Below are 21,369 nucleotides of genomic sequence, written 5' to 3' on the forward strand. Positions count from 1 at the left end.
CTTTCATACATAATATTGCTAATTTATGATGCTCACAGACCTTGGCTACCGGCCCAATAAAAAACCCCAAAGAAGATGGATTAGATGAGCCACAATATTTCTTCTTCTCTGCAAAAGATTTGAAAATATTTATCCCAAACTATGGGGCTGCCCCTTTATGTTTTTAACACCTCCTGTCAATACGATAGATCAGTTTAGTGTCACATTAATGATAAATGCGAGGGAGAATTTGCAGAGGGGAAAGCACCTCCCTGACTATGCCAATTTCTTTAGAAATTCCCCTCCTTGTAGTTGAAGCGATAAAAGGGAAGCGTAATGCATGTACATTTTATTAGCGTTTTAGAAACAGGGAGTAAAGCTGTCAGATCTTCGGGTTTTTTCTTTCATGTGTGTCTGGGCAGGTCTAACCCTCAGGTAACGCCCTTTCTCCTTCTTCCCTCCTGCCTCTCCTTGCACCTGTCCACGTAATGCTCCGGCAGCTCCCGCCCGGCCCCCGCTGCTCGCTCCGCTCCGCGCAGTGGCCGCGCCCGCGCCCCCGCCCCCGCCGCGCGTGAGCGCGCCCGGCAGCGCGCGGGGGGCGCGCCCGGAGCCCCCTCCCCGCCGCACCGCAGATCAGAGGAAGGTGCGAGCGGAGGGGGAGCCGGTTTACAATTTCAAACGCGGCCTCCCCGCAGCGGCTTCATTAACATATGTCAGGGGACCGCCGTATATATATACACACGCGCCAGGCTGATGAGCAGCACCCGCCGCCCGGCTTGCACCGCCTCGGATCAGCACGGCTCGGCCCCGGTCCGCTCCGCTCGGCCCTGCCGGCTCCCCATGCTTGGGGCTCCGCCGCGCACCCCCACATGCCCGCCGGGAGAGGCCGGCAGCCGCTCTCCGCCGCCGCCGCCGCGCCCTAGCCCGCTCGCCCCGCGCCCGCATGGCTCCGCTGGCCGAGGTGGGCGGCTTCCTGGGCGGCCTGGACGGCCTGGGGCAGCCGGTGGGTGCCCACTTCTTGCTGCCGCCCGCCGGGGAGCGCCCGGCGCTGCTCGGGGACCGCCGCGCCCCGGCCGAGCGGGGGGAGCGCCGCGCCCCGGCCGCGGCAGCGGCGGCGGAGCTGGCACACTTGCAGGGCATCCTGCGGCGGCGGCAGCTCTACTGCCGCACCGGCTTCCACCTGCAGATCCTGCCCGACGGCAGCGTGCGGGGCACCCGCCAGGACCACAGCCTCTTCGGTAGGCGGCTGCGGCGCGGCCCCGTGTGCGTGTGCGGGGTGTGGGTGTGTGTGAGCGCCTCTGTGTGTGCCTGGGCGGCAGCAGCCCTGCTCTTGGGAGGGAGATGAGATGCTGGTGATGCCGAGGCAGGTGGATGAGTCCTCGGAACAGAAAGGCTTCACCCTCCGGCGTTTGGCCGTGGGGTCTGCACCAGAGCAGGGTAGTGAGGGAGGGCTGTGCATCCCAGGAGAGTCAGGAGAGAGGCGCTGCTCAGCCTGTGCTGGGGGTCTGTGAGCACAGGCATACGCCGTAGGTTTATGGGAATGGTCGGGAGTCAGACTGATCCTTTTTGCACTCGCTATTGGTATCGGAGCTTCTTGGGCCTCTGTAAGACGGTATAGGTCACAGACTTGGGCATGCTAATCTGAGGCTGCATTAGACTGCTTTGCTTCACAGAAGGACATAAAGCTGAAGCAGAAGAGCCTAAAATGCCTCTTTGATTAAGTGCTTAAAATCCTTCCCAGCCAGCTTTCTCTGTCAATAAACCCAAAGGAGGTGAAGGCAACCTGTGATATGAGAGTAAATATTAAATAGTAGTTGTAGAGGCTGGACATCTGAACAAACCTGCTGTTGTCAACTACGTGTGAGTTTTGGTGTGTATTGGTTTAGCAGTCATAAAAAGGTGATTAAAGAGCTTCCTATCATCCTCCCCATAGTCAAAACAGTCTGCTGGAATGGCTCTTAATTGCTTTTATAACACATGGATGTTTTAAGAAGTAGAAGAGCGGTAGTGAAACAGACAGTTCTTCTCAGAAGGAAGATTTCCTACAGCATGTAAACATGAAAAAATGTTTGCTTTAAAGGGAAAATCAAGTTAGCTATAGACCTAGCATTTACTGGGCTTTTTAGAATTGTACTACCTTTATTCTACCACTACTCTTGGCAGGTTTGTCTGATGTGGTTTCTTTGTGGGTTGTATCACCTGCTTATTATGCTTTCGGAAAAGAGTGGCTTTGAAAATGATATCAGAAAGACAAAATGCCTCCAAACCTTTTATGGGACTCTGTGCTTTATGAACTGGAAAACGAGGACGATTTATGTGTGATACAGTTTTTAATGCTTACTCTTTGTAAAGGATTTATTTTCTTTGCTGTTTTTAATACAACTAAGAAACCTGCCGAAGCTCAATTAAAATTGAAAACATTTTAAATTATTGGTTAGTCCGGATAGTCCATCTGTCTGAGACTGAAAATTGTCCTGAATCATAAATAGTAAACAGACAAAAAGTCATAATCAGCTGCACTATTTAAAACTACTTACCTTAGATTCAGGGATTTTTTTAAACATTTTGTGGTTTTGCTGCTGAACAGCAGTATCTGAGATATGATTCTGGCACTTCTTTTTGAGGCTTTGTTTATGTTGTTAACAACTTCCAAAAAGCCAGTTCACACATTCCTTTTCTTTCATGTTTTGGATGTGCTGTAATCTGTGCATATCAATTGGTTAAGTATGTTGGCTTACCTTTGCCAAATTCAGTCTTCAAATAGTACCTCATGTCTCAAATACTTTATTAATATATATTACATTTTTGGGCAAATGTAATATAAATAACAATTATATTTGTTATAATCCAAACAGTAGCAAAAAAAGCAGCATATTTTATGTACTTTAAAAGCCTGCACTAAAGACAGCAAGTTGTGTCAAGAGGTGTGGGCCCATATGCTAGATAAGATGTCTGGCAAATACTTTTCTTTTTCTGTGGGTAGATTCTGTTATAGAAAATTCCGATCTGTACTTTGATTTCCATTCAAATGACCTAATAATGGATGTGTTTTTTTAAGATAACTCTGTAGAAGTAGTAAAGTATATTTTCAGGTAATTCAAACCAATCTTCCAATATTTGAGTAGGCAGTTTAGCAAATAGTGTACAATCATTAAAGACTCCAACAGCATGGTAGTAATGGCTTAAGTCTCAGTGCTGAATAAAATCCTTTCATATTCAACGTTTTGAAAAAGCTTCTTAAATGGTGGAGGATTCATGTTCCTAGATGAGGCTTCTCAGACTGCTTTCCTGAGATCATTGTGTATATTTTCACATAGTATTTGAAATTTCAGAGAAACTAGGCCACGTTTACTATCATATGTGCATTTTCTACTTGTTTTCAACTGAGTTTTTGGATGCTGTGTATTTTATGGTTACAAAATTAAGTAAAGCAATTTTTTTTTCCAGGTATCCTTGAATTCATCAGTGTGGCAGTGGGACTGGTCAGTATTAGAGGCGTGGACAGTGGCCTTTACCTTGGAATGAATGAGAAGGGAGAACTCTATGGCTCTGTAAGTACCACTTTCATATCAGCTCATACATCTTATATTTTTATATTATATTCATACATAAAATATTCTGTTTCTTCACTTCCTTTGGTTGTGGTCATTCCAGTTTAAAATGTGAGAAGTGATGCACACCACAAAGGAATATGTAAATACTCCCTGCTCTGTTACCTTGCATTTGAGTCCCTCTACCAAATCTCATTTGTAGAACAGCAGCTAGCCCAAGATAGAACTCTGCATAATACAATTCATTCCAAGATGATTTTAAAGTAAATCATAAATAAGTAATATTTTCTTACAGTAAATGTTAACTAATTCATTTTTTAAATCTAAAATTGTAGGTGTACAGGTCCAAGTTTCCAAACTCATTGTCAGGTCTACATACTCTTCTTGGGTTTGGTTTGTTGACATTTAAATGAACAGTAGGGCTACACAAAGCCTAAAGCATTTTGTTTATTTTTATAAAATCTTTTTTCATGTCTTCAAATATCTAGTGGCAGCTTAAATTATTTCTTTTCTCTTTCTTTCTGTAGGAGAAACTAACTTCTGAGTGCATCTTCAGGGAACAATTTGAGGAAAACTGGTACAACACTTACTCATCCAATGTCTACAAACATGGGGATTCAGGGCGGAGGTACTTTGTAGCACTTAATAAAGATGGTACTCCCAGAGATGGGGCAAGATCCAAAAGACATCAGAAATTCACCCATTTCTTGCCCCGGCCTGTGGATCCTGAAAGAGTTCCAGAACTGTACAAAGATGTGTTAGGATACAGCTGAGCAAAGAGGCAGCTTTGGCAAATACACCAACTGGAGCTGTTGCCCGTGCTTTCCTGGCAATGCCAGCATGAGGAACCTGCAGCGGTCGAGGATACTGGATGTGAAGAACCCACTTGGTGAAAGGCAGGCCTCTGTTCTCCAACCACTGGATCTGGGAGACAAAGCCTCGAAGATGAGTGTGGACCAGACTCCTCAAGACTTCCTGAATGCTTTGGTAGCCAGTCACCAGGGGGAAGAGGGACTTCCTAAAACATAACCAACTCCTGGCAATTCTGTCTGGATTACCTGTTGTCTGTAAATTAGCAAGGAAACATCTACATCATATGATGAGACAATGCTGGAAGAAGTAGAAAGAAATGGACTATAAAATAGTGATAAATCCTGGGAACTGTGTGTGAAGTTTTACAGGCTCCACTTTAGTGATGGATGTTAGATCTCAATACATAGCAGTCAAAACTGGAACTTTTCTTCAGGATGGACCTATTTATACATCTCCAGATAGCAAATATTTATTTTATATATTTATTTATTGAAGAGTTTATTTTTTACTGGGATATGAAGAGAATACAAGTTCCTAACCCCAATGAGAAGTCATTTACAGTGCCAATTTTTACTCTGCATAGTGTCCTGATACAGAAATGACATTACATTGCAATGCATCCAAAACCTGAACATTCGTGTTTCATTGTTTATCAGTTACAGATAATTTTATATTTTATGTGCATACCATTGCCTTGTAACTGTCCTTATTTGGAAAAGAATGTTTATTTTTTTTTTTTGCTTATGAGAGTGCCTTACAGATTGTATTAAATTCAAATGCACATTTAAAAATGGCATTAAAAGTTACTTCACTTTCTCTGGTTTCCTGTTATTTTTAAACTGCGAATATCTTAGCACACTATGTACAACATTTCACACCTGCAACAATTGTGAAGTGTGTATTGAAGTTACCTTGAAAGAAAAACTAACATTAACTCTTGAAATCTTGGTTCAAATCACAACATGCTTGATGGTTTTTGGCCAAAGGATTCCTACTATCTTTACACACACACAATTAGCTATTCTCTGTAAAATCTTCATGTAGTATTCTCATGATTTATTGTTTCTATCAATATAGTTAAGGGTAAACAAGTTCAGAGGGCAAAGTTTCAGATACTGCTGTATGAAAAGCTTCTGAGTGAGAGCTGCTTATCTGCTGAGTACAGAGAAGCTAAGAAGGCAACTTCCTTACCCTAATTCCTCATCTAGATAATATTTTCAGCATAAGATGTTCTGTGAAAGCTGTCAGAACAAAGATGAGCTGTGTCTGTGTTACTTACAGCTATAAAACAGGCAGATCATACTAATTTAATTCAGAACTGTCAGATATGAAGCACAAACTCATCTGAATATTAACTGATGGGGAAGTCTGCTCTGCAGGAATACAAAGGGTAATGACAGATTTATGATTTAGACCTAAACCTGCTGAACCTGTCACATGATTGCCACCTGCATGGACGAGGCTGGCTCAGGAAAACTGCAGGGAAGGCAGTTCAGGAGAGGGCACCAGAGGTGGTCTCATGTTTCATCTGCCACTGTTCCCAGTGAGCTCCTGTTCAAGGTAACTCATTTGCATTCAGTTTTATGCAATTGTATATGGTTCAAATACTGCACATGCATAATTTATATACAATCAAAGTATCAATGGAAAGCATTTTTCAGTATGTAGCACACTTGCTAGAACCTTTGCTGTGCCAGAGCTGCTTCTACTATATAGTGAGAGGTGGATGAGCATAGGTTACTGATGGATTGTTGACAAAATCATTTTACTTTCTGCCAGATAGAAATGAAATGCAGATACACAAAAGCATGTTTCAGCACTTTGTGCCTAGCAATGTGTAATTTACTGAAATAAAAGCTTTCATTTAAATTTTCTGAAAAATGGGAGGTGGAAGATCTATAGTATACTGAAGACATCTTAGTAAAATAACATTGTAACATACTCCAGTTTACCATAAAATAATGATTTTATGGGGGACATTGAGTCCCATTAGTAATAGATAATGCTGAAGACAAAAGTGTATGCTTTAAATAGAAAAAAATTCTTCCTCTGCGTCTTAAAAAGTAGTTTATTCCATATAAATTGTGCCAAAAAGAAGTAGCTGCTGTTGCTTATTATATCCTGCTTAGGATATAATTCCCAGGCATTTCTTACAAATTCACTCAGTGTTTAAACCATAGCAGGAAGAATTCTCCCTCTTTGGATTACCAGTTTACTGTTGTCTTCAAAAGTACATTGGAGATGTCAAGGGCTGTAATCAACCTTGTTATTATCATTGTGCATCTTTTTTTCACAGATATGATACAGCCTGTAACAGTAACTGAGGATACCTCCAAATAGTAAATAATTATCTGAAACTTCTGGATCCAAACACATATCCAGTATCTAAGTGAAGAAGAAGAAGAAGAGTGATATGTTCTTGCCTCATTTCCATTTTAGATATATGCAAATAAACCTTGAACAAAATATAATGGAGCAGGTACAGTGGTGATGAATGACTGTACAAAACCTCCAGAGCACTGAAATGCTGTCACAGCCTCTCTTTTAGTTCTGATGTATTGCCATTGAAGAAATACATCAGGTTCCTTATTTCATTTTGCTTGCAGCATTTATTTGCTCGCAGTTACATCCTGTCCATCATGATCTTCAGATGCAGTTCATGTTTTTCTAGTTTGAGAATGGTGGATACAAAAGTTACACCTCAAAAGGGCAATTTTTATATATTATTAAAGGAATAGCTTTAATTGTCAGAGGTTGGGGGTTTTTTTGTGTGTGATTTTCACTCCCACTCCAAAAAGCCCAACAGCACAGAGGGAGTAGTTTGTTCTGTTTAACCAGTAGAATAAATGATCTAGTTTAACTCTCATCATATTTTAATAACTATATAAATCTGAAAGATGTGGGCTGCTCTGATAATATGAAGGGAGTAATCTGAAGGAGGTGACAATGTTCAAGGTTCAGAGGAAACCTCTGAAGGCAGAGAAAATGCCACGTCTTGAAATAAATTCCTGTGTAATTGACTGCTCTATTTTTGCCTTTCCTCATTTATTTTTTTTTCCCAGGGAAGAAGAATCATTCAAGACAGTTTATTCAGTTTGTGCAGCAGTTGCAGCTCCACTTTCTGCTTCCCATGGATTCTCCTAAAAGTGTAAAATTTGGCCCTTTGATCTCAGAGCTGGCTTGAAATGGAGTGCTCCATGCCAGTTCTGTATTTCTCCATATATTTTGGGTTTTGCTACTCTGTTTCCCAAGTTGTGTCAGAAATAACACACTGGTCATACAAAATATTTTCTGAAACCCAGGAGGAACCTTCTGAACATACTTGAAGTGAAAGTTTGACTTCTATTAATCTTTGTGCTCTTAATCAGAATGCAGAAAATAGAATTCCTAACAGTCTTCTGTGGAAATTTTACAGCCATAATAGTTACCAGATATAGGAGAATGCAAATTCCTCTGGAAATGGGTATTTTTTAAATAGACAAGCTGATATAATCAGAAAAAGGGAGCAGCTAGTCTATAAGGTACACAGTCCTTTCATTGGTGTGAGCCATTTGTGTTTGCATGGAGCAGTTTGATCCTGTCCATATCTTCAGGTTGCTATCATAAGCTTATTGATGTTATCTTTCATACTCAGATGTGACAGCCAGCTTCACTATCTGAAAATTGAAATCCCTGGTATGGCCATGCACTCTGGGAGCACTTCAGGGTTGGGCAGAATTTACTTTCTGACATGTGAGAGTCATTTAACAAGTACACTTTCATCATAGCTTTCATTTCCAGCTACCTTCATTTCTTGATGTGCTTTGTTTACTCTTTTTTTCATAGACATCTAATCTAGCTTCAGTACCTTGTGAAGTTTACCTAAACATAGGCCTTTCCCAGCAGCTACAAGAGCAGTGGGTGTAATTTAGTTATTTTCTGCTGCTTATGTAATCTTATTAGTGCCACTGTGCTACAGCTCTAGTTACACCATTGCAAATTAGGTTTACCATACTACTTTTTCTATGCAGCAAAGAACTAAACAGAGGTAAGGCAATTTTATACACCATAAATGCATCTTTACTATTGCCTTAATGTACTTGACCAAGCCTGTGTCAGATACTGAAAACATGGTGGTAGGATACTTAAGTTTTGCTCCTATTGCTCCATACTGCATGGAGATGCTATTGGTAAGGAGAACTTTTGAAGATTTTTACTGCGTTTTCTCCTTTCACCTTAAATGTGAGAAAAACTATTGACTTCACTACCATTCTAATCTCTGCAATTATGTGGTAGCTTTTTTTTAATAGTAGATCCATTTGAAGACTCAAACAATACATGAAAATAACAACAGCTGCATGAGGTAAGACACTACCACCTTGGGAGAGAGTATTTCACTGGAAGGAGAGTAAGACAGACATGCATTCTAGGGGTTCTCCTCTATCAATTCTCCTCTAGGCTATTTTCTTTTATGAGGAAGAAAAGAGAAACAAACATTCCATAATGTTGAAAAATATGGTGGTAGAATTCTTCAGTTTCTGGATGATTGCATAAATGTACACTTTATCAGACATTTCCCTTAAAACAATGTCCTTTGCAGTTGTGTGTTCAGCAGCTGTGGTGGAATTGTCACTGTTACTGTACCTAGTGTCAGTGCTTGTCACAGTACATGGCAATAAATATATTGCTAGAGAGGGAAAGAGAACATTCTGAAGTTGTTATATGCCATTAAATGGTAATCTGGGAAGCTTGGTTTATGGCATTAGGTTTAACTCAGTTTTTGATACAGAGTCTTACATAAGTTTTGACAATCCATTGTGATTTCTTAACATTCAGAGATTCAAGGGCAGAAAACCAGAAAGTTGTAAAAGTTGCTCAGGTGGGGCATACTTAATGATGACATCTTTATCAATAAGTTGTGCACAAATAGGAAGAAAAAAATTATCCAAACAGGGAAGAGGTCAAACAGTTACTTCTATTGCTGGTTGGAGAGAGATTAAGTTTCAAACAGAAATTGGTTGGCAGCTTGCCAAAATAGCTGTTTAATCTGCAACATGATCAGTCACTAGAATCATTCTGAAAGTGCAGGAAAAAGAGAAAATTCTGAATTAAAACACTAGTGACAGTAGCTCTCTGTATTTTGAACATATCCAAAAATGCTGTTGCTGTTGTTCTCTTATTATAGCAAGTCTCTTGTACAGGCAGTTTATGGGGAAAGGAGTAAAAGTGTTAGAAAGGCAGTCTTTTGACAGTGAGCTTAGTAAAAGTCTTCCTGTGGTAATGTCCTGGTTGATGTATTTTGTCTAATTACAGCAAAATTGAATTGTTTTATTTCACTTAAAATATCACAAACCATGTGTTACTTTCGTGGGTATCTTCGAGTCAGGAGTGGTATCTGATTTACAAATAGAGCCCATGTAAACCACATTAGTCACTTTGGACTCCCAAATGCAAACTTTTAAATATCTATATCTATAGTCTATATAGATATATAGATATATCTATAGTCTATATAGATATATAATATATCTCTAGCATATATTTATGAACTTTTCAAATTAGTTTCAAGTGTTTCTCTTGTTCCTGACAATGACAGTCTCAGTGGCTGGTGAAATGTTTGTTTATTGTTCCTGTAAGATCATCCATCCACCTCCAATTCCAGTGAGTATAAAGTGCAATAGACATGAACGTGGGTCTCAAGACAAGTAGGTTTGCCTTAGGGTGATTTCATCTGTAGGTGGCTGAGGTATCAGAAGGTGGTGATAGGCAACTATGCTTACACTGAGGAGTTTTTAGCAGTTGACACCTATTGTGCTGAAGCTTCTGGAACAAAAAATTAAGTAGTATTAGCTACGAGTCATCAATGTTCTGGTTATGCTGGTTTATGTTTTCTAGTTTGCTGAAGCCAGAAAATATAATTTCCTTTTTTAGTAGAGATATGGATGGAAGCTTGGTATAAATATGATGAAGGTGAAATGATGGAAGGAGAATATTCTCAAGACTTTTTTGCAAATTCTGAGATGATGAGATGATCTTCACAATTATTATCTTACTTCTCTGATCAGGTGGGTTGTCAAGGTTTGAACTCCAAAAAAAACCTCTTTTTCTTTTTAGCTGGACAAAGACTGTGTCTTCATCTCTGAGATTTAGTGCTACTTTGGCCATCTACTCTTTCTGAAAACTAACATAAGCCAATGACAGCATGAAAACTCATAGCTGCCTTCTCCTCTTTGTACTGCCTTTTCCTTTAGCTATTCAAACTTGGGCCTACCTATTTAAGTCTTTATATTTTAATTTCACACCTATCAGGTGACAAAATGTCTAACTAAACAAATGCTGAAGACTTCTAAGACATATAACTGTATAATTTGTCAAGAATTTTAACCTGTTCCAGAATAGGCCTGTTAAAATTATCTATACCTTTGGTAATTTTCAACACAAAGATGAGTGCATGATTGTAATATAATGTATTCCAGCTTTTATTTAGAGCAGATTTTGATTTTTAAAATGTCAGCTGGTAGTTTTTCCTGCTCAGGAAACTCCTTGTCATGGTTGTACAAAGCTATGCTGTCTTTCTGGCCCTCCAGTCAAACTTTCACAACCATAGTTCTTACCCACTGTGATTTAGTGTAGTGATCTGGATATCTGGGTTTTTTCTTATTTTATTCTAATTTTTCTTATTGATCTCTCTATGGTTAATCCAAAGGAATCCCCACTCTTGCTAGAATGATATACCTCTTTGTACAAACAAACAGTAGATTTTTGCTGTGAGAAATTTGCTTTGTCTAAACTTTTCTCAGTGATCCAGAATCCAGTACTTGACAGTCACCAAATGATCAGAAAATGCTCTTAATTCTATGCTATTATATTTATGAATAAAATAGAAACTGCAAACACTAAGCTCCGTGTGGCACAGTACCTAGTCACTCACAATTTTTCTTTTAGGTCATGGTGCCATGGGTATCTTTTCCAAAATCATAAAGCCTCCTAAGGTGAATGTTGTGCTTGTGAATGCTGGACACTGTAAGGTGCAGTATGAAGTTGTCTCAAATGCTATGAAATTCTCATCTGGTAGACATTTCTCATGGCTGTAGTCAAGTACCATTGCAAGCACCACATTACATTTGATTTATTATGAAAAATTGTGCTCAAGATACTCACATTTGCATAGTGGTTGTGGTTTATGGCTTATAACCTCAGTTAACTTCTCCAGTTGATGTAATGAGGAGGTAAATTCTTTTATCTAGAAATGCGTCTGCTAATCTTAACTATGTAAAGTGTTCTCCATTCTGTGATGGTGCTGGGCAAACAACTACAATAAAGAATATGTAGACATTAATGTAGTTTTTCTTCATGGCATATACACCTTGAAAAGCTCAAGTTGTTTAATTCTAGGTTATTAGCATTGATTGCCTTAATGTATTCTATTTGCTCTCACCTTCTTTAAGTCACCCTTTAGGATGCATTTCCTATCTCTGAGAAAGATCTCTTGCAGCTCAGCAATGCTTTTCCAGACTGCCTCAAGTGAGCAAAAATAAAGTGCATCTCATATCCAGGTATTTTGTATGTATTTTAAATATTTTTCCTTGCTGCCTTTGGCTATTAGTGCATTCAGGATCACCCCCAGACCTTTCTTGGCTGTGCAGGGTAGTAGTCCTTGCTACCTTTGCATATTTAGGCAGCCCCTTGACAGTGTTTGAAATGAAAAGTTGACAGATGATGAATGACACACAGCACTCTCATATGTTTTCTCATTAAAAAAAAAGGTACTATTGTTTCAAACCAGCAAAATGCTTTTATCTCATGAAGAAACTTCAATAACTCCATGAAAGTTTTGGTTTCTTAAAAAGTTGGTGAGTGTGCCCATATGTTTTTGTATGATTCTTTTATGAAGCTGGCCAGTGATGATGAAATTAGCATGTTTTGATCTATATACAAGCTGTTCATAAAGAACTTGAAAGGAGTAGTTAGGAAAATCCAAGTGCTGAAACATTTAAGATGTACTTTCTGGTCTCACTTTTGTGTGATTGTCAGCCAGGGACTATCACCATTAAGGTAGCTTGCCAATTGCCTGCCACAGATACAATATTTATTGCTGTAGTGGGGATTTCCTATCAGAGATCTGAAGAAAGACTTTTATACATTGTTTCTCCTAGGTAACTTATTCAAATCAGCAGAAGAAATCTGATAGTAAGATAAAAATAACCAAGAAAAATGTATTTTTGGTCACTGGGCTCATTTGAACTTCTTTTTTTTTTGTTCAGGTTTTCCTTCACATGGCTGTAAAGTGGTGAAGGAAATCAGCTGATGTTCTGCTTTTCTATAAAAAATTCATCACTGTTTATGATGTTAAAATTAATGTATTTTGCTACTGACTTATGAGGTATGAGATTTATTTTTTTCATGCTATTAGAAAGTAGATATATACAGTTTTTCAGGAAATTAATCTCTTTTAAGTCTGTTGGAAATATATGGGAATACTCATCAAATCAAATCATAGTTGGCTAACATTTCTACTTCTCTTTTCCTAAGAGACAAATAGACAGTGTTTTAAAGCACTAAGAATGACAGGGTGGGGTTAACATATTGTGAACTATTACCAGTCCCATAGCCCCACTATTCACAGAAATTATGCTCTCCTAGCAATTGAACCTCTCCAAAGGTTGATCAGTTAGTCATCAATTTTTAGTCTGTATACATAAACTCCTGTTTCCTTTTGTAGGCACATTCACCTCTGTGAGCAAATCAGGTCTTCCTAATTACGCATTTTTACACTTTTTAAGAAACTATAGCCTTAATTCCTTGTTCAGCAGCATCTCCTCTTTCATTGGAGAGACCTGGACTCTTCTGATGAAGGTTATGCTCCTGTTGCTTGCATTGTTTAGTGTTTACTGTCAGAGGCAGCTCTGGATTTTGAACAGCTGCATTCCTGCTTTTACACCTTCCTACTCCAAGGCAAGGCATCACCTTGCCTCCCTAGGCATGCCAAATCCCTCACCCAGGGTGGCACCTTCCCCTGCAGCACCAACGCTGCTCCTGCGCAAGGAGGTGCAGCTGAGGCAGGTGCAGGAGCAGGGCAGGGACACGAGGAGCGCCTGAGCAGGGCAGGGACACGAGGAGCGCCTGAGCAGGGCAGGGACACGAGGAGCGCCTGAGCAGGGCAGGGGCAGGGACACGAGGAGTGCCTGAGCAGGGCAGGGACACGAGGAGCGCCTGAGCAGGGCAGGGACACGAGGAGTGCCTGAGCAGGGCAGGGACACGAGGAGTGCCTGAGCAGGGCAGGGACACAAAGAGCGCCTGAGCAGGGCAGGGACAGGGACACGAGGAGTGCCTGAGCAGGGCAGGGACACAAAGAGCGCCTGAGCAGGGCAGGGACAGGGACACGAGGAGTGCCTGAGCAGGGCAGGGACACAAAGAGCGCCTGAGCAGGGCAGGGACAGGGACACGAGGAGTGCCTGAGCAGGGCAGGGACACGAGGAGTGCCTGAGCAGGGCAGGGACAGGGACACGAGGAGTGCCTGAGCAGGGCAGGGACACGAGGAGCGCCTGAGCAGGGCAGGGACACGAGGAGTGCCTGAGCACGAGCCCTGTGCTGAGGGGTGAGGGCAGCAAAGCCGTGCGTGCAGGGAGGGAGGCAAAGGCAGCCGCAGGTAAAACTGCTGTCCTTGTGTTTAGCCCTTGGTTATAGAGCTGGGGAGCAGGATCAGAAACTGTCTGGTTTTAGAGATCTGACACAGATCTCATTGGCTGTCTATCCTTAAAAGGCAGATTAATTTTTTCCTTTGAAGAGCATTCAGTAGAATGTTCACTTTCCATATTCTCTGAGCTACAGCACCTGAGGCCTCTTTGTGGTGCTGGTTTCCATAGTGCTGTTTTTATTTGCCAGCTAAATAGTGAAAAAGGTGATTGGCAAACATAATAGTGTTTTTCTCACACCCTACAAACTATATGGGCAACAAGTTTATTTGATAAGGAATGCTGATCAAACTATAACTTTATAGTGATAGGGTTCTTTTGTCATCAATGTCTGATTATACAAAAACCTAAAGACTTTGGACTATTCACTTCTGGTCTGGCACATTCATTCATAGGTAAAACAAATCATCAGAATTATTAATGTCTATACTTTTCATGTCTACAATTTACATTTTAAAATTTCCTAAATACCTTTGATGGCTCTGTAGCATATTAAAGTTTTTCTAATATTAAAACCAAAAGTTTCAATCAATTATTATTTTATTTTGAAGGATGAATATATTAGTAAACACAAATGTGAGAATACTCTGTTTCAAGTCTGAGCTCTTATCTCATTGTGCCCAATGAGAAGAGAAATTTTGGCAGAAGGTATTTCACTAGGAAGGCATGAAAGGACGCACTACAGAGCCATTAGCAAGAGTTTCAGCTTCACCAGAAACTTTAGCCACCTCTGATGCATCATTGCAAACTCACAAAACACGATCTGCAATGTCTTTTTCCTTTAATCATCATCATCATCGTCTGGCTTTCAGCTTTTTAAAGACCTCAGTTTAAAAGTTTTATTTCTGCTAGACAGGTTAAAGATGTCATGGTAGAAAAAGTAGAGTTCCTAGCCATGTAGATCAGAAATAACAGGAAAAGATCAGAAAAAAATAATTTCTTATACTATAATTACTAAGATAACTGTTTTCTTCCTTTACCTGTGTGCTTTCTTTCTATTTTAGTGCACTTACATCATCTCATCACATTATGTAGAGTCTTAGTGCTCTCAAAGGGCCAATAATAGTGTCAATTTGCTGCTTTCTAATTTCCTGAAATTGAGTATCTTGCCAATAAAGTGAAGCAGAAAATTAAATTAAGAGAATCCAATATTTTAATGAAGTTTGAAAAGAAAAGTAGTGGGCAAAAAATCATGCCATTTTAAATAGAGAAAAGACCAAGAGGGCACAAAAGAGATATTTTGTGTCTCACAAAAGAGACACAAACTTGTGGCTAAATCTGTGATGTACTGGTGCACAACACTAGTAATTAAAAAAAAAGGGAAACATGCTAATTTCACACAGGTGGGAAAAACCAATCAGCTCAGATAGGGTGCAAAAATAACAAGTAGCCTGAGGTAGGGCTTTGTAGCACATCTGCTGTAATTCTGTACTACTTAGAACTCCACTTTTCACAGAAATGCTTTCCCAGCCTTCAGGGTAAATGCCAGTAAAGGACATGGCATTTTGATAACATGCCTTTCCAGAGGAATAGATGGAATTCTGAAGAACCAGAGATTCTTAAAATGCTTGTCTCATCGCCATTGTTTGAAAAATAGAAATCCCTTAAGGAATATTGTGAGACGAAAGCAGTCCACTTTAGCCCACTGCCTGAGAGTTCTGTACATGGAAGGACAGCACAGCATTAGGGAGGGCACTGTCTCTTATCAGGCACCTGCAGTATTAGCCCTGTAACCTTGAAAAGTACAATCCAAAGGAACAGAACATCAGTAACCATGCTGGCATCATGTATGCTGCAAAGAGAGAGAGAAATAAACTGGGAATTATTTTTTCCCAGTTAAAGTGCTGCTGCTATCAGAACAACTGATAAAGAAATGCTGAAGAAGAACTAGTGTAGTTCTTTACTACAATTTTCCTCCAGCAAGACTGAAAGCCTTTTGACAGAAAGTATAAAGGTATAGATCTGCATGGATGGAATGACTGAAATGCTGAACAGACTTCATAGGTGGAAATTGAGTTTGTATGTTTTGCTGGTAGAATTTATTCCCAGACAAAACAAAACAAAACCAACAAAACTCATCAAATAAAACCAACCGACCAACCAAACCCAACAAAAAGTGCTTTAGTTCACTATCAGTCATAGCAAATATTTTATTGTTATCTTAGATTTCGTGTCCCTTAACACAAAATTCCTGTTTCCCCCCCTATTTTAATATACCTTCTTCCTCCTTGATAGATATATCAAGGGGGAAAGGAGTATAAAAAAGTTAGGAAAGAAATGAAAATCTCAGATATGGTTTCAGTTCTATAAAAAAAAGATTTTCTCAAAAGTAAGATAGCAAGTCTTCGTCCTATGGATTCAGATTTTAGTGTATCAAAGGGTCAGCATAGATATCCATGATACAAGAGAAATAACTTACCATTCTTGGCTTTGTAAAGGCTCTTTACAGGAATTTATTAAAGCAGTTTCAAACTTTTGTTTGGAGCTGAATTGATTTTTAGCTGTTCTAAGGATCAAGAAAACATAAAGATTGTTTAAAATCATAATTCCTCAGATTATACTGATTTCTGGAATACAGGTTTTGAATAGATCCTAGGAGTTAAAGATGATGATAAATAATATTTTATTTATTAAAGCTATAACTTTTTGGCAAGTAGAATAATATCTTGATTCAGTTAGCACCACTTAGCATTTAAGATACACTTCCAGATGTAAGACTTGAACACTCCAACGTGTATATACACAGGTATAGTTTATCATGGAAAGTAAGATCCACTGCTTTTCTTGGTGAATATAAAAAAATATGTATAAAAGAATAAAACACTTGTTTTTGAATGTAACACTGCCATCTAATGAAATAACTGTAAATTACATGAAAGCATTTCATGGTTTTGTCACCTGTTTTTGGAGATATAAAACAGGATATAACTTGATTATAAATAGCATTTTAATAATAAGAAAATTTTACCTTTATCATTTAGTTATTTGTCAATATAAAAATAATAATGGTTATTCATGTTAATAATTAATAGTATTAATAATTATATTAAAAAATTAGAACAAACTGATTATATTTCAAGCATCTGGAAAAAACCTTCATCATATAGATGATATTTTAATAAAACTTTGAACTAAATAAAGACAACGAATAAGGTTTTCTATGAAGATCAGAAATAAAAACCCCAAATTAAGTGGGGTTAATTAACCCCAAACTTCCTTTCACATGTTATATTAGATTTATTTTCTGGGTGATATAGAATTCTAAACACAGTATTTACAGTGCCAGAAGTTGGTTTTGCCAGCTAGTTCACCTAAGGTCCTGAATGAATTTTTGGGATGAAGATGCAGGGGTAGAGTGTCCTGGGCTCTGTTTGCAGATGTGCAGTGTAGTCCTTGAATACACTTGAGCAGTCACTGGGGGAAAATCCTGCCCCACATCTGTCTACATAAAATTCTTCAAGCACAGCAGCACTGCTGTGTGGATGCTGAAGCAGGACAAGGGGGTCCCCCTGAGGGCTCATAGTGCTTCATTTTCTGGGACTGCTGGAGGCCAGCTGGGATCCAGCCCTGTTTGGTCATTCTGGGTGTCTTGGAAGGCGTCTAAGCAGCTCTGGGTGTAGGGCTGAGTGTCTCAGCATGGAGAGACTGTGCATGAGTCTGCTCTGCACTGTGCTGGGCACTTAGGGCAAGGGGGCTTCCAGCCTCACTGTAATTTCTAATTATGAACTCAGTTAAAAATAATCCTTTTCTTGCTCCAACCTCAACTATGGTAATGCTAATTGGAAGCAACCTTGTTAGGTGCCATGTTTGTTTAAAAAAACCCTGGAGACATCAAAACACTTCATTATAGACAAATAAATAACATTTCTAAGTGTCAGTTAATTAATTATGGTTATTTTACTGCAGAGTGCAACCATTAGTATTTATTTTACAGTCCCAGTTGATATTTTGCTGACATGGCCAGGTCATAACATGGTCATATAGCATGATATTTTATTCTAACATAACTATGTGATAATAGTAAAGGCACTTGGTATTTCAGCAGTGTTTGTGAGGTCATCCTGCAGCTGAAATTTGACAAAGGGAGAGAGGCACATACACTAGCAAGTGGTATAGTCTCACCAATCACCAGGTCTGTGATCTGGCTTTTCAGTGAATGAGAGCATCTTGTTGAGTTTATGGAACATGACGATCCTCACACAAGGAAGATCAAAAGGCTGCATTACGTTTCAGTACATAAGTTTATGGGACAGATGGAATCCACTCAGAGAGACCCATGACACTCAGGGCCAGATTATCAAAAGTTTCAGACACTAAAACCTATTAGTGTGTTCAAACCTTTATTCCAACAGTGTCAGCACTTTTAAGCTCTATTTAAAGCATCAGTCTACAATTTAATTACTGCCAAAGTTCAAATGGAGGTTAAAAGGATAGGCTAAAGGAGGTGGCAAGTCAAAAGAAATTTTGGGTTGGCTTTTCTTTGTTTCCACACACATATTGTCAAACTTTTGGATATAATTTTTATAGCAAGGGAGAAATGAATATTCTTGTGAAGCGTACCAAAATATCTTTGGTGAAGTAATAAATATTAAAATGCTGAATGTCCTTGCCTCTGTGATGTTGAAGCATAAAAAACACTTTTGCTATATCAATGTTGAGAACATTTCAGGAGTTTCTATCAAATAAATACAAAATACACTCAGGAAGAAAGAAGGGGTGAACTCTCCATCTTAATAGCAGTCTGTCAGATTCCTTAAACTCCATGTTTGCCCATGTTTTGCTTTCTAATGGATTCTAGTGCTCTGGTAAACTCATCTCTTTTGAGGGGGACTCTAGTTAGGATTCCTGCTTTGTGTCTTGAAGTGTCAGTCCATGCTCTGGAGTTACCTTTCAGTGGGTTCTAACTCTGGACACTTATAGTTCCTCAATGCCCAACATTGTTCCATATGCCCAGTATTGTGCAGACTGTGATTTTATGGAGAAAAGACACGAAGCTGGAGTTGGCTGTTTTACAGTACCTAGCACAAGAATACACAAACCCAGATGATGTAATAACAACCACATGGGTGCTCAGCCTCAGATTCCTCATCACTTTTGAACACTCCTGAAGTCCTGTTTAGAGACTGTTGTCCTCTGCTCTTCATTCAGATGTTCTTTTATGGAACAGTCAGACTTTCTCAAATTGCTATTGAGAAACCCTCTGTATGAGGACTTTCTGTGAAGTGCTTCCTGACCCATATGAAATGATGAAAATTCACCCTCAGGGTACTAATTTCTTAATTTATTCCCTTCTGGGGTTCTGACTTGAAACTTATGTTACCTTAAATGATGGCCAGCTCTTCATCTAATTGAAGTGTCATTTGAATCAAGAAGAGTTGAAGAACTCTTGCTGAGTAGTTCTGCAGATGATTTTTTTTTTTTACATGGAGGCAAAGATGAAAAAAAATACAAATAAGCTTCACATTAAAACCCATTAGAGCTCCTGGTGTTCCATGGGATCACCTATTTTTAAACATGGAGAATTTCTACCAATGCTTCCAACAATATCATGGGTCCTGCTGCTGCTTCTTTGATGTGATCATTCTTTAGTATAATTTAGGTGTGGGCAAAATGCATAGTTTGCACAGCTAGAGTTGTACTTCGTTGAGTCCACCCTTTCCACTTCAACCCTTCTTACTGCTGCAAGAAGTAGAACTATCTCCCATATGCAATATCCCATGTTATTCCAGATAGGTTTTGAATTCATTTGGAACTTTCCAAGCAGTAATGGAAGACACTAGAAGATGTTTTTTACAAGGAATAGTGAAGGAAGCAGAAAGTGACATCAACTTAAAATGACATATTAGCTACACTGGCTGCACAATTTTTCAGGCAAACTGCTTTTATTGACAATGGCAATTATCCTGTGTGGGTTATCTTAAAGGTGACTGAGGACCTAATATTATGACCCTCATCTTTAATGTTAATTACAACAGAACAAAAACTGTCAAATGTTCTTCTTTTTGAAGGACTGGGGAATATTTAAATGTAAGAATTTCTGCAATATGAGCCCTTGTTCATTCATTTGTGACATTAAGCATAAGCCCTCTGCACATCAGCATGTGCACTCAGTGCTTATGGACTGCCAAAGCAGACCCAGTAGATACCTGGACTCAGCTTTGGCTGGATGGTCTTTAATTTTATCATTGCAGCCTCTGAAAGGCAGGGAGAATGATTAGACCACTCATGGCTTTTTGCAGCATGTGCCTGGTCAGTTTTAACCATGTGATAATACAAACATGCTAGACACAGAAAACAGTTCCACACAGCCTGTATGATTTTTTTGCCCATAAGTCTGTAGCCATAAATAATCCTTTCCAGTGTTACTAAAAAACCTGTCAGGCTAGATAGCCCTTCAATACAAATAAAATAGTATTTGATACATTTTGACAAGAAGGTAGAATGTAATTTCTGTTTTAAAACTGTGTTTTAAATCTCTTTGGTTGCATCGTTCTATTACAATCCTCTCCTATTATAAGCAAGGCATTTGAGAATGAAGATGAAAGGGTTAAAAACTATCAAGCAGGTGTGTTGGTTAGCAAAGGCTTTAGCTTACTTCTTGGCTGTCACACAGTGCAGGTGTTAAACATCAGCATTTTCAACCTGTTTGATATCTAGGCTTTTGTGTTTGTCATCTCGGGACTTTTACATGAAATCTGTAGGAAAACCCCCCATTGCTTTGTTGTTTTGGCTGAGTAGGATAAAACAGAATTTATTTCTCACTGCTCTTAAGTTTAAAAAGACTAGCACATCTATGTCTCTCAATCTAAGAAGTGGAGGGGTTTTTTAACTTTATAGTTTATGTTATTGTATATCATCCCCTATACAACAGCAACACTAAGAGGTAAAGAACAGCAAGCTGACAATTAATAAAATCTGCAATTACTGATAAGTAAGCAGAAAAATGTGTCTAAAAATGCATTCATTTAATTCCTGCTTTGTATATCTTAGTTTATAAATCTGATAGATATGCTGGCAAAATGAAAAACATTTTGTATTTATGATAAAAATTAATTTCTAATTGAATTCTGTGTGTGATGTTAAAGAATAAATAATGAAAGATGTAAGAAGCTCATGTAACTTTAAAATCCATTACATATGCAAAAAACTTTTTATATGTCTTCATATGCAGATTTAAGTGCCTTCAATATCAAGAGAATCTACCCAGTAATTTCTTTTCCCATCCAAACAACTCTTAAGACATACAAAAGTTACCCCTGCTCTAACTTCTGTAAGTGGTGAACAAAGTATAATAAAGCCTTCTTAATAATTATAAAACTTAATCAGCAACAGGTTTCGTCCCTTCATCTTAA

At 39.1% G+C, this 21,369-nt stretch overlaps 1 protein-coding gene across 1 annotated transcript; it reads left to right on the forward strand.

Annotated features, from left to right (window-relative positions):
* The first annotated feature begins 498 nt into the window (after positions 1-498).
* FGF20 (fibroblast growth factor 20) lies at positions 499-5,159 on the forward strand. The gene is given in 4 exon segments (XM_054632871.2): positions 499-741; positions 744-1,217; positions 3,427-3,530; positions 4,058-5,159. Coding segments are annotated over 4 exon segments (876 nt in total). The 5' UTR covers positions 499-689; the 3' UTR covers positions 4,304-5,159.
* Positions 5,160-21,369: the final 16,210 nt, after the last annotated feature.

This window comes from Agelaius phoeniceus, chromosome 4, assembly GCF_051311805.1.
Source record: "Agelaius phoeniceus isolate bAgePho1 chromosome 4, bAgePho1.hap1, whole genome shotgun sequence".
NCBI classification, from domain to species: domain Eukaryota; kingdom Metazoa; phylum Chordata; class Aves; order Passeriformes; family Icteridae; genus Agelaius; species Agelaius phoeniceus.